Source organism: Neomonachus schauinslandi, chromosome 8 (genome assembly GCF_002201575.2).
Source record: "Neomonachus schauinslandi chromosome 8, ASM220157v2, whole genome shotgun sequence".
NCBI lineage: Eukaryota > Metazoa > Chordata > Mammalia > Carnivora > Phocidae > Neomonachus > Neomonachus schauinslandi.
In genome coordinates, this window is record NC_058410.1 from 51,375,276 (window position 1) to 51,390,020 (window position 14,745).

The following is a 14,745-nucleotide window of genomic DNA, read 5'->3' on the forward strand; positions in this document are numbered from 1 at the left end:
ACTGGACAACACAGATACACAACATTTCCATCACTGCAGAAAGTTCCACTGGACAGCTAGTGGGTACCTGTCCTTCTTCAGAAGACAGCTGCCTCTCGGCTCCAGCCCAGCCAACTCTTGCCATGTGGGAATGCTAGCCTATTTTTACCAGGTAGTCTGATTTTTCCAAAGAAGCCAAAATCGGCATTTTAAAATACAAGTAGTTGGCAACTAATCCAAAATTTCAAAAACACAGTGTAGGCCAATGCTATGGGATATAATCAAATTAATGTCTTCAGACTGACTTCAGCCCCATGGGGCTGTGGTGTCTGCCTAGTAGCACAGCCATGTTCAGAAGTCAGACCTGCAAACTTGTCACCCACTTGGGTTGATGGCCAATAATTTCATGAAACTGTTCACCCTTATATACACACAAATGTTAATCTCCCTGAACTGCTGTAATACCTTTGTATATGTTCTCTTGGCTTCCACTTTCCTCTCCATCCCCATTCCATTCTTTACAAAAGCCGGAGCCATGTTTTAAAAATATGACCCTTAGTGACTTTCTATTACGTGTAGATGAAAGTTCAAACACCCTCGTATGGTTTACAAGGCCGTGGACCTGGTCTCACTATCTCATCCCTGGCTGTCTCGCCTTTCTTGCTCACTGTATTCCAGCTACTCCATTGGCCTTCCAGCTAGTCCTCAACTATGCTGGACGCAATCTACCTCCAGCCTTTGCACTTACTATTTCCTCTCCCCTCTGCCTACCACACTTTCCCCCAGATCTTCATGTGCCTACATCCTTCTTCTTCTTTTTTTTTTTTTAAAGATTTTATTTATTTATTTGACAGAGACACAGCGAGAGAGGGAACACAAGCAGGGGGAGTGGGAGAGGGAGAAGCAGGCCTCCTGCAGAGCAGGGAGCCTGATGCGGGGCTCGATCCCAGGACCCTGGGATTGTGACCTGAGCTGAAGGCCGACGCTTAACGACTGAGCCACCCAGGCGCCCAACCCTACATCCTTCTTCTTGCCTACATCCCACCCCAGGGATGACATCCTCAGAGGCCCAAGCGACTCTGTAACCCAGCACTGTGGTAGAAATATACTCCTGCCATGTGTAATTTTAAATGTGTTAGTAGCTACTTTTTTAAAAAACAAAAAGAAACAGGTGATAATAATTTTAATAATATATTTTATTTAATACATTATATCCAAAATATTATGTCAGCATATAATCAACATAAAAATTCTGAGATACATCTTTTTTTCATGCTAAGCTATTGAAATTTGGTGTGTATTTCCACTTACAGTACGTTCCAATTCACACTTGCCACATTTCAAGTGCTCAGTAGGTCTGTGTGGGTAGCAGCTATTGTGCTGGACAGCAGAGGTCCAACCCCTTTACCCTGCTTTATTTTCCTCATAGCACTTACCACTTTCTGAAATTATGTTATTTGTTTACTTGCTTATTATCTATCTACCCCCGAATATAAGCTCTGTGAAGCAAGTACCATATCCCCTGTGCCTGTAACAGTGCTTGGCATACAGCAGGTGCCTAATAAGAAGCTGTGTCTTGACTGAACACATGAGGATATGCCAGTGAAGCCCTCTGCTGGAGAGAGAAGAATGATAGCATCTTTTGAAAAAGACAGTATATATTAAGCCATTTTGAAATGTGTAATCTTTGGTCCAGTAATTCTACTTTTAGGAACTATTCTAAGGGAGAATATTAGCAGTGTAAAGATTTATCTACAAAGCTATTCAGTGAAACATTATTTATAATTGTGAAACATTTGAAACATTCTTCGTCAACTATAGAATAATGATTAAATAGTAATGTTTTTAGGGCGCCTGGGTGGCTCAGTTGGTTAAGCGACTGCCTTTGGCTCAGGTCATGATCCCAGAGTCCTGGGATTGAGTCCCACATCAGGCTCCTGGGTCAGTGGGGAGCCTGCTTCTCCCTCTGACTCTCTCCCCTCTCATGCTGTTTCTCTCTCTCTCACATAAATAAATAAATAAAATCTTAAAAAAAATAGTAATGTTTTTAGGGATATTAGTATATTATTTGACCATTAAAGTAGTATTTAAAACATTTCAAAAAATTTATAAAGTGGCTTATTTAATAGATAATAAGATTCAAATGATATAAAATGTGGATTTATGTGCATTGATAAAAACTAGAATTAATAATAAGATCATAAATTATAATAATAATAGGATAAATATGATCTTGAACACCAACCAGCTCACCAAGTCAGCCTTGGGCTGAGAACCTTTACATGTAGTATTCCCTCTGCCTTCAAATGTCACTTCCTCAGAGAACCCTTTCATGACCACCTGATATAAAATAGCACTTTTACCCATCACTCCTCATCTCCTCTACCCTGCTTTTTTTCCTAGTACTTACCACCACCCAACATGTTATATATTTACTTGTCTACTTGTTTCTGCTCTGTCTTCCCCAACTGGAATGTGTGCTCCATGAGGCCCAGAGTCTTAGTTGATTTTGTTCACTAGTTTATCTCAAACTCCTACAACAGTGCCTGGCACTCACCAATCTTGAATGAATGAATGAATGAATGATTGAATTACAAGCTCAGGTATTCAGAGTAAATCTAATTTCTTGATTCTGTCTCTAAAAATCAGATATTCTTCCCCTACTCTTCCCTACTTATTGAGGAGGAAAAAAAATTAAGAAGTATCCAAGTTAACTTAAAGTTTTATTCCATCTGATGAAGGCCCCTTAGGGTGTTCAGTGTCTCTAAAATAAAAATCCTCAGTCTCCCTTCTACCTGCTTCTCATTCCAAAAAGGCATGTAGATGTAAGGAGGGAGAGATGTGGCTTGTAAATTAAGTAACCATTAACATAAAGATTTTGAAAATCTCTTTTTTTCCATTTAGGCATTTATTGCAGAAATGCAAATGGTGGCTGAAATTCTTCAACATGTAGTCCAGAGACCTGAGGATTATTTGGAAAATATTGAAAACATTGTTTAACTTTATAAGGAAATAATTCTTCATCCTTTAGAAGTAAGAACAAGATATAGTGATAAAAATAGAAATATTGATATTTGTGTTCTCTTACTGATTAAATAGCTTTCACATTTTTTCATCCCTCTGTATTATCTGATTCTCCACCACTTAAGTTTGATAGAATGCTGTTAGAATAAGGCTTCCATTCCAAAGGCTGTTTCACAGAACAATATCCATTGACTCTTAAAAACGCAGCAGGATTGTTGAAAAGTGATAAATGAACTGCATTTTTCAAAAGTCACTAGAGGAATTTATTTATGGTTGGAGGTTGGAAAACCCATGTTAAGAGACTATTTTGTAAAAACATTTTCAATCCATAATTTATGGGTTTATCAAAACAAATGTGCATTTAAGATGCATCTTTTATTCTAAAAGGAATTGTTAATTTATTTAAATTGCAATTATCCCCAGATTGGTTTCTATGGTTATCCCATTCAGAGTTGATTATATGTAAACATGATTAAGTCCATTACATATTGAAATAGGAAGATTTTAATTAAAATAATTAGCATTTAAAAAATATGATTACTAAAGTTACAATTATGTGAAAAGCGTATTTTATACGGTCAAAAGTCCAGGGCAGACTCTGCCAAATTTGTGTTGGAGATATATTCAACAAACGTTTATCGAACTTGGGTATTTGTCCACTACACCATGCTGAACAATGGAACAAAGACAATAAAGAGTCCTCAAGTTGCCTCTTCCCATCTGATAGAGAAACTAAAAGGATTTGTTTCATGCTCTCTTATAAGGCTTATATATTTTTATAGACAAATGAGTGGATCATTTTCATTCTCATTGTCCACCCACAAAAGGGGAACCAAATTTAATTTCTTTCTTATGTATGACTTTTATTCCTCCCTACCTCCTCTTCTATTCCTGGCCTTTAAACATAGCTTCTTAAGAGTACTTTGCATGTCTATCTATAATGTTCTTTCTTCCTTCAAACAGAAATATCCTGCAAACTCCTTAAGTGGCTGGCACTGAGGATGAAATAAAGCATAATTAAAATAAGGTTCAGAAAATTAGAAAACTATATTCACAGGCATGAGATAGTCTCTTTAAGGATAAGGACCAGGTCTTCCATCCTGGAAGGCAAAAACCTACATGACACTTGCTGAATTGTAAGATAATTGCCTTTTATGGTAATTCCAGGGTACTGGTGTGTGTAGAGGAAGGTGGAGGAAAGCCATAAAAGGTAGGAGCCTGCAATTCTAGTCTCCTCTGACCTGGCTGAGATGTCAATTCACTTAGGAGGCCAAATCACCAAAATTCAGTGCTCCTCCAAAAGACATGATGAAAGCAAATGGAAGCATCATTTTCTGGTTTATAGTCTGTTTCAGGAGTAGTCCAAGGCCAAGTTCTCATTCCTGTCTGTCTTGGAATCCCAGCTTGACTCGTGGTCTGATTTGGTGTATATATTTTTAGTCTTAGGAATGTTTATACCCTTTGACTTAATAAGTCCACTCTTAAGATTCTAACTTAAGAAAAAAATCTGAATATAGAAAAGCAGTATGTACTTTCTTGTTCAGAGCATGGCTATTTATGTTTAAATAAATAATACTGACATAATGTGCCATCTAAAAGAAAAAGAAGCACTTAGAACCCAACCTCACATAATATTGTGAAAAACAAAATGCCCTGGACAGTTAAGGAGATGATTTTGTTCAGACTATTGTAATAGGGAGAACATTCACTAATGAGAACCATCTCAAGGAAAAGGAGTGGGACCTAGGGGTTTTATGGAGGCAGGTAAACAAGGGAGATATCCTCAAGTCTTAGGGAACGATGGAGAAGGATGAAGACAGATCTTATCTGAATCCTTGAGGAAGGGTAGAGATGGGTCTTATCTCTCAGTCCTCCCTACTTTCTGGGAATACAGGGCTCAAATAGAGTTCAACACTGCCAATGTACAAAAATGAAATCGGGTGGATTTTAGATTTTAATATTAAAAACAATAGTGGAAGAAAATTTAGAAGAACATTAATATAATCTTGAGATAGAGAAAATCTAATTTAAGCAAGAAAGGCAATCCAGAAACAATGAGAGCATATAATTTATTATAAAAATGTTTTCTATTGTAGAAGATTCCATAAACAAAGTCAAAAAGATAAATCCTTTTTATCGTTAATGGTAAAATACTTGCAATTGATATGGGTTAAAGACTTTCCATGAGTGTTAGGGCAAAGAAACAATCTGATTTAAAAAAATGCACAGATGTTATGGTTAAATGGTGTACAGAGACAGATATCTAAATATTGAACTTCACCATAGCTAGGGGAATAAAATGTAAAACAAACCAATCTCATTTTCAGTTATCAGATTGGTAGAAATTATTCTATGAATATATGCAGAGAGCTAGATGCCCCCAAACATTTTCTATTTGGAAAGACTCTAAAACATCAATGTAAAGAAAAACTGAAAAGAAAAAAATCAGAAAGAGAATAAAATTCATGATAAGACTAATCTAGTCTTTTGCAAAAGAGCACTTAAAATAATATACATTATATCACGTATAAAGCAAACTATTTAGCTTTAAAGATTTCTTTATAGTATGTTAAGATTCTGATGTTCAGTTTTGCCAGTGATCCTGGATTATAAGGTTTCTATTTTCTGCAGGAAGTAATGGCTGAACACAATTCCCAGTATCTCATTGAGCTAGATGGAAATAAACCCCCAGAGGAGCTCTTCATGGTAAGTGCAATGTTCATGAGAATATCCCAAGGTTTGGAAAATCAAAAATTACTGACTGGATTGTACTTATTTTAATAAACATCAAAAATATATTTACATTTTAACACCACTTACTTTTGGAAAATTCCTCTTGACCCTTAAAAATATGATGTTATACCTATTCCTCTGTCCATATTTAAATCAAAACTATATTTGAATTTAAAATCTCTGTGTAACAAAAAGTGCCTCAAAGAAAAGTAAAAGCAAATAATGGCCAATAAGCACATGATAATGAGTCATTAGGGAAATGCAAACAAAAACCATAATGAGTTACCACTTCACACCCACTAAGATGGCTAAAATTCAAAAACAAACAAACAAAAATCAGACAATAGCAAGTGTTTGTGAGGATGTGGAAAAATTGGCGCTCTCATATGTTGCTGGTGGGATTGTAAAATGGTGTGGCTGCTTTGGAAAATAGTTTGGTAGATTCTCAGTAAGTTAAACATGGAATTACCACACAACTCAGCAATCAACTTCTTAGTATATATACCCAAAATAATTGAAAACAGGTGTTCAAATGAAAACATACATGAAGATTCATGGCAGCACTATTCACAATAGCCAAAAGGTAGAAATAAGCCAAATGTCCATATACTGATGAATGGAAAAGTAAAATGTGATGTATCTATACACTGGAACATCATTCAGCAATAAAACAGAATGAAGCTTTGATACATGCTACAACATAGATGAATCTTGAACACATACTAAGTAAAAGAAAAGTTACAAAAGATCCCATATCATATGATTCCATTTATATAAAATATTCAAAATAGGCAGACCTATCAAAATGGAAAATAGACTAGTGGTTGCCTGGGGTGAGTGTTACCACAATGGGAGATCTCAGGATAAACGTGGAGTGACTACTAATGGGTAAAGGGTTTCTTTTTGGGGCAATGAAAGTGTTCTAAGATTCATTGTGGTGATAGTTGTGCAAATCTATACTAAAAACCACTGAACTATACACTTTAAATGGGTGAATTATATGTGAATTGTTTCTCAGTGAAGCTGATTTTTTAATAAAGAATATACTCCATGCTACTGTAGTCCATTCTACCTCACCAGATATTCTATATGTCTCAATTCTAGAGTTGGAGAATCCCACGGCTCACTCCTTGTGCACTCTTCTCTATCTGCCCTACTAAACGCTGGTAACTCTTAAATTCATGTTACTATCCCAGATCTTTCCCCTGAATTCCACGCCTATATAATCAACTGCTACTCGGTGTATAGAACTGGATGACTAGTAGTTATCTCAGATTTAAGTGTGCAAGAAAAACCCTCTGATCCATTATCACCACCACCTGCCCCAGATACGCTCTTCCCACAGTTTTCCCTTTTGCTAAGTGTCGAATCCCCTCTTCAAGCTGCTCTTCTCTTTTTCTCACATCCCACATCCAACCAGGCTTTTCCTTCAAAATATATCCAGAATTTGGATTTTACAACACAAGACACACTTTTCTCAAGGTAGAGGGCAGAAGCTCCAATAGGCCTGGCTGAAATTTGCCAAGCCTTGCCAGGCCTCATATGCCAGTGGCACCGTGGCCTTCCTGCCCATTCCATTGGCCAAAACAAGTTACATGGAGAAGTTCAATACCAGTGGGGGAAGTGTATTCTACCCACAGTGAGCTAGGGAATTAACAAGTGAAGAGAGGGAAGGATAAATTATGAACAAATAATACAATCTACCACAGATGACCATTCTCCATCAGAACTTTGTTGATCCACCATCTCTCACCTCAGAGTCAATGTTTCATATCCTTGTGCAAGGTGTCCCTGTTAGTTTCTAATTCTGCCATAGCAAAGTACCACAAATTAGGTGGTTTAAAATGATAGAAACTTATTTTCTTATAGTTCTGGAGGCTAAAAATAAAAAATCTAGGTGTTGGCAGGGCCCTGTTCCCTCCAAAGCCTCTAGAGTATGATCCAGCATTGCCTCTTCCAGCTTCTGGTGGTCCCAAGCATCTCTTGGATCATGGCAGCATAACTCTGATCTCTGCCTCCATCTTGACATGGCTGTATTCCCTCTGCCAGAACAGGTCCCACTGAGCTAGACCTCTAAGGACATGAATATTTGGGGACCAGAGGGCAGACTTTATGGGTTGAATTGTGTTCCCCCAGAAGATATGTTGAGGTCCTAACTCCCAATACCTATGAATGTGACCTTATTTGGAAATAGGATCTTTTCAGATATAAACAAGTTAAGGTGAGTTCATACTGTCTTAGTCTGGGCCCTAACCTAATATGGCGGGTATCCTTATAAGAGAAGAGACTCAGACACATAGGGAGAAGATGGCTATGTGACAACAAAGGCAGAGATTGGAGTGATACATCTACAAGCCAGGGAACACCAAAGATTGCTAGCAAACCACCGGAAGGTAGAGGCAAGGAAGTATTCTACACATAAGCTCATCACTGTTTCAGAATATTTGAGATGTTCAAATGTCAATGTATTTAAATATTTGTTCTTTAACAAATTTAGACAGTTATGGACCGACTTAAATATCTGAACCTAAAAAGAGCAGCTGTTTTGACTAAACTTCAGAGTGCAGAGGAAGAAATTACTGACATAATGGAAAATGTAAGTTATTTTTAACTGTTGAAAAGTCTATCTTTTCACTACATGTTGTGACCTTAATTTAATGTATCCTTTCAAAGTATAAAAGGAGCTTCAGGATACCTTTCATAAAATGTATTTGATTTTTAGGGAGAAGCTATAATATCAGCACAATATTTTTGTGAACTCTAAAGAAAAGTTTTGAAACAAAGACAATAAAATCAGAACAATTTACCACAAGAATAGTGAGAAAGAAACCCAAGTTCATTTTTTAAATTTTGTAACACCAAAGGAAGCAAAGACATAAAAGCCCTCAACTCTAGAAGCACTCGTTTATTCCTTCAATCATTCAACCCATTTTTTTTATAACTACTGTGTTCCTGACACTGATGTATTATGGATGTGACAGTGATCAAATTATAATGCTAAGTGCTAAAAAAGCTTTCAGGCCTTTTTTTTTTTAAATAAGATGTTATTTATTTCAGAGAGAGAGTGAGAGAATGAGCATGAGTGGGAGAGGGGCAGGGGAGGAGAATCTTCAAGCAGACTCCCTGCTGAGCACGAGCCCGTCATAGGACTCCATCCCACGACCCATGAGATCCTGCCCTGAGCTGAAACCAAGAGTCAGATGCCTACCTGACTGATCCACTCAGGTCCCCCATTCTCAGGCCTTTAATTGGAGGATTTGATCCACTCTGAGAAGTTTAGTTTCATCTATATGAATAGAAATTGAAAAACAAATACTAGAATCATAGATATCATAATTCAGGTAAAATAATATTTGAAGGAAGAAGTTATTTTGTGGTCCTGTACTGTGTCATCACTAGGTCTCGAGCACAGCTGCAGTATGTACTGGGACTTCAGTTATCTAGTGCTGAAGAGGAAGAAAAGTGGGCCTGATCAGAGAGTCTGTGTGCTGAGCCTCCTCTTCCAGGTCATCATCGAAGGAAAAATTTAAAGTATCCATAAAACCTGGGGGAATTTCCCAGATAGAAAGTTTGTCCTTAGGAATTATTGTATATGGGGTGCCTGGTGACTCAGTCAGTAGAGCATGTGACTCTTGATCTCAGGGTTGTGAGTTTAAGCCCCACACAGGGCATGGAGCTACTTAAAAAAAAAAATTATTGTATGCATAGGCCTAAGGTTATAGTTCATGAGATATATGACTGAAGATGCCTGCCCTGTTTTTCATGAAAGGGCAGAAGTTATGACTGCGTATACTGGGGTCATTATTCATATCCCTTAAGCAGTATTTCTCCAACAACTCAATTCATCTCCAAAAGAATCACCTAGGAAGCTTCCTACAAATACCGATTCCTTAGGCTCAGATTCCAGATTGACTGAACTAGAATGTCTGGAGGTGGGACCTAGAAATGTATTTTTACAAGATCCATAGAGGATTCCTATACCCACTTAAGTTTAAGAACCCCTACTTTAAAGTTTGGGACACTGAGGGTTGCCTGGGTGGCTCAGTTGGTTAAGTCTCTGCCTTCTGCTCGAGTCATGATTTCCGGGTTCCGGGATTGAGCCCCGCATTGGGCTCCCTGCTCAGTGGGAAGCCTGCTTCTCCCTCTCCCTCTGCCCTTCCCCCACACTCCCTCCCCCCCCCGTGCCACACACACACTTGTGCTTTCTCTCTCTCTCTCTCATAAATAAATAAATCTTTAAAAAAAATAAATAAAGTTTGGGACACTAAGGGAGCCTGATTGATCAAGGTTGATTAAACTTGAAGTTCCTATATTTCAGAGAACTTTAAAAGGATACCCTTCAGCTAAAGGTAGGTGATTTTTAAAAAACCAATGTAATGGGAATGTTTAAAGCAATGATTCCTAGCCCTGACAGCCCAGTGGTATCATCTAGGAAGCTCTTTAAATATATTAATGCCCAGACCAATTAAAACAGAATCTGGGATAGGACTCTGGCATTAATTAAAATAGGATATCAAAGTCATATCAAAGGTACAGGCAAAAAAAGAAAAAAATAGATGAATTGGATTTCATCAAAATGAAAAATATTTGTTCATCAAAGGACACTATCAATGGAGTGAAAAGATAGCCCACAGAATGGGAGAGGATATTTGTGAATCATATTATCTGATGAGGGATTAATATCCAGAACATATAAAGAACTCCTACAACTCAACAATAATAAAACACCCCAATTCAAAAATGCACAAAGACCTAAATAGACATTTCTCCAAAGATTTACAAATGGCTAATAAACACATGAAAAGATATTTAACATAACTAGTTATTAGGGAAATGCAAATCTAAACTATAACGAAATACTACTTTATACCCATTAGGATGGCTGTTATCCAAAAAACAGAAAATAAGTGTTGTCAAGGATGGAGAAAAATTAGAATGTTGGTGCATTGTTGATGGGGATGTAAAATGATGCAACACTATGTGAAACAGTTTGTTGGATCCTCAAAATGTTAAATACAGACTTACCATACGACCTAGCAATTCCACTCCTAGGTATATACCCAAACAAACTGAAAGCAGGGACTCAAACAGATACTTGTACACCGATGTTCATAGCCACTTTATTCACAATAGTCAGAAGGTAAAATTAACCCAAATGTCCATCAAAGGATGAATGGATAACAGTGATATATATATATATATACATATACATACATACCTACACACACATGCACACACACACACACTGAAATGTTATTCAGCCTTAAAAAGGAATGAAATTCTGACATTCTGTATGTATGAAACTTGGAAACATGCCAAGTGATGCAAGCCAGACACAAAAGACAAATACGATTCTACTTATATGAGGAAGGGTGGAATGGGGAGTTATTGTTTAATGGGTGCAGAGCTTCTGTTTGGGTTAATGAAAAAGTTCTGGAAACGGATAGTGGTGATGGTCACAACATTGTCAGTGTATTTCATGCCACTGAATTATACACTTAAAGATAGTTAAAATGTTATATATATTGTACCATAATTAAAAAAACAACCCCCAAACCTCCTTGCAGATTCTACTGTGCAACCAGGGATGGGAACCACTGGTTTAAAGGGATGAAGAGACACAAAGATGTCATTGTGGGCTCGAACTCCCTGGTGAAGAATGTGAGACCTATAACATCTGATGAGCTGTTGGAGAGGAGGGGGATGTGTGGGTGGGGAGGTGGGCGGGGATGGGGGGGTGTGGTGGGAGGAAGGACAGTGTCAGGCTGGCACCCAGCACAGTAGATGGTAACAGCATTGATTTCGAATCGGACAGATCTAGATTTGAATTCCAGATCTAAAGCTTACCAGATCTGTGGCTTTGCTTAACCCTACGTTTATTCAGTTGTTAAAAAAGGGATGATAGGGGCGCCTGGGTGGCTCAGTCGGCTGAGCATCTGCCTTAGGCTCAGGTCATGATCCCGGGTCCTGGGACCGAGCCCCACATTGGGCTCCCTGCTCGCCGGGAGCCTGCTTCACCCTCTGCCTGCCGCTCTCCCTCCTTGTACTCTCTCTTTCTCTCTCTGACAAATAAGTAAAATCTTTTTTAAAATATTTTTTTTAAAAAAGGGATGATAACCCCTACGACATAGTGTTATTATAAGGATCACATGAGATGATGCTTGCGAAGTTCCCAGAACCAGTGGTAATCAGAGTATCAGAGAGTTGTATTGCAGGGCAAGGCGGGCTTCATGGGCTAGCAACTCATGCAGTCACGCAGGACCCCATCCTTAGCAGAGCCCCACGGCTTGCTTAATGAAATTCTTCATAACTTTAGAACAAGGGCCCTGCATTGCCGTTTTGTACTGGGCCTGGTGACTTAGCTGACGGAGCGCAGGGACTCCCACCCAACCGCAAGAGCGCTGGCAGTAGAGCTGAGAATCTCTGCTGTGCTGGGCATTAACTGGAGTTACTGGATCATGGAAGGGTCCAGAAGCTCTTCAGCAAGAGGCTCAAGTGGAAGGAGAGCTTGAGTGTAGTGGCTCTAGCTGCCAGCTCTGTCCTGCCTGGCTGTGTCCGAGGGCCCTCTCACAAGATCCTTGGGGTCAGTCTCTCAGTCTCTCCAGAAGGGGAGCCTCCCGTCTTCTGATGAAAGGAGAAGTGGTGGCAGGATTGAGGGAAAGTTGGCTGACTGAGTGAAATGGGGAGTAGCTCTGGCCCCTAGCACTTCCTTTTCAAGATTTTCAACCAATCCCCCTGTCTTTTGCTCTCTGTCACCCTCTTCAGAGGTACCTGATATCAACAGGTCCTGAATCCCTCTAGGATTTTGCAGAGTGAATCAACTGGTTTCTTGTCCCCAGCCCATCTCACACCCATCCCTGCCACCACAGACACTGAGCCCTCACTTTTCTCCAATTTAAGTCCGTTTCCACCATCCATCTGCTTTCTAGCTTATGAAAATGTGTAGCCGTGCTGATCAGCTGTCAACTTGTCTGGTGTCCCCTCCCATCCTGTGTTCTTGTGAGTTCATTCCTTTTTGCATTCTCTGCTATCAATTCTGTGAAGTTTTAGGAAAGCAGCAAATACAAATACATGTGTTCAGTCGGCCTTGTTTAACCAGAGGCAGTCCTGAGCATTTTTAGACTGTAATATCAAACTCACTGGAAAGCTCATTTTCTCATTGCCCCTCAGCACCTACTAGACAAGTGGCCTCAGGGCTTGAGGTTGAGAGAAGAGCATGGTTTGCCATTTAAACACGTTTCCTTTGAGAGAATGCCCACTGTCTGCTAGTCAAACACTTTTCCCAAGTTTGGACAAGAAATAAGGATGATAAGGAAACAGTGACTGCCTCCTGTCTTAACTAGAAATATTTCAGTCCCTAGTTCATTTTAGACTCCATGGAGAAGGGTGGTAGCCCAATGTGGCCCACTGATGAGCTCCTCTGTCTCATGCACCTCCCCTAAGCATCGACAGTTTCCTTAACATTTAGCTACTTCTTTCAGCCTTCAGTTCAGACATTCATGCAGCATCCCTGCAGCGTGCATGCCTCTTTACTCTCTGATGCAACAGTGGTCCAGGCAAGACCGTAGCTCCCATTCTCATCTGTCCTCCACAGTCAGCTCTGGAGCCAGCAGATACATGTGAGATCTACGTCTGAAGATTGGAGAGAGCTAACCTGGACCCTTTTCCCCCAGCAGTTGCCCACCATGCCCCCACTCCCCAATTGTCTCGTCCCCTGCAATCTGCAGTCTCGAGAAGTGGCTCTTAACTTCTTTGGAGGTCACCAACAGAAGATTGCTGAGCGAGACTTTATATTTTAAGAACAACAGAAGAGCTAAGTAAATGCAAAAAAAAAAAAAAAGCCATCTGTATATCATCATACTATTTAAAAACTTAGTTAAATTGGCTAAGAATCTGGTACATTTTTAAACCTTTTCTTTTTTTCTTTTAGAGAGAGCATGCATGAGCATGCAAGTGGGGGTGGGGGCAGAGGAAGGAGAAGAGATAATCTTAAGCAGGCTCCATGCCCAGCATGGAGCTGGATGCAGGGCTCCATCTCACGACCCTAAGATCATGACCTGAGCTGAAATCAAGAGTCGGACGCATAACCAACTAAGCCACCAAGGCACCCCAAACCTTTTCAATAAGAATTTTTCCAAATCAGATAATAAAAAAAGATAATAAAAAACACACTATCTACCTTATGTTCATTCTACCTTATAATAGAAAATGCTTGATAAAATTTAAAACAAGGTCTTGGGGCATCTGGGTGGCTCAGTCATTAAGCGTCTGCCTTTGGCTCAGGTCATGATCCCAGGGTCCTGGGATCGAGCCCCGCATCGGGCTCCCTGCTGAGCAGGGAGTCTGCTTCTCCTTCTGCCCCTCCCCCCACTCTCTCTCATGAGCACTCTCTCTCAAATAAATAAATAAATAAATTTTTAAAAAATAGTCCATTCCAAAAAAAAGAAAGAAAGCAAGCAACTAAGCAAGGGCCTCATAAACCCAAATCAGGAGCACGGTTACCACATCTTCTCCCTCTCCCACTCCCCCTGCTTGTGCTCCTGCTCTCATTATCTCTCTCTCTGTTGAATAAATAAATAAAATCTTTTAAAAAATAAATAAATAAAATTTATTTTTAAAAATTTTTTTATTAACATATAATGTGTTATTTGTTTCAGAGGTACAGGTCAGTGATTCATCAGTCTTACACAATTCACAGCGCTCACCATAGTACCTACCCTCCCCAATGTCCATCACCCAGCCACCCCGTCCCTCCCACCCCCCACAACTCCAGCAACCCTCAGTTTGTTTCCTGAGATTAAGAGTCTCTTATGGTTTGTCTCCCTCTCCGATTTCATTGTTTCATTTTTCCCTCCCTTCCCCTATGATCCTCTGTCTTGTTTCTCAAATTCCTCATATCAGTGAGATCATATGATACTTGTCTTTCTCTGATTGACTTATTTTGCTTAACATAATACCCTCTAGTTCCATCCACGTCATTGCAAATGGCAAGATTTCATTCCTTTTGAT

General features: G+C 39.3%; 1 protein-coding gene across 1 annotated transcript in view; it reads left to right on the top strand.

Annotated features, from left to right (window-relative positions):
- AK9 (adenylate kinase 9) overlaps nt 1-14,745 on the top strand; it is a 126,996-nt gene that overhangs the window by 23,278 nt on the left and 88,973 nt on the right. The window contains 3 exon segments of the mRNA XM_044917549.1: nt 2,884-3,012; nt 5,635-5,713; nt 8,238-8,332. Coding sequence (XP_044773484.1) covers nt 2,884-3,012; nt 5,635-5,713; nt 8,238-8,332 — 303 coding nt within the window.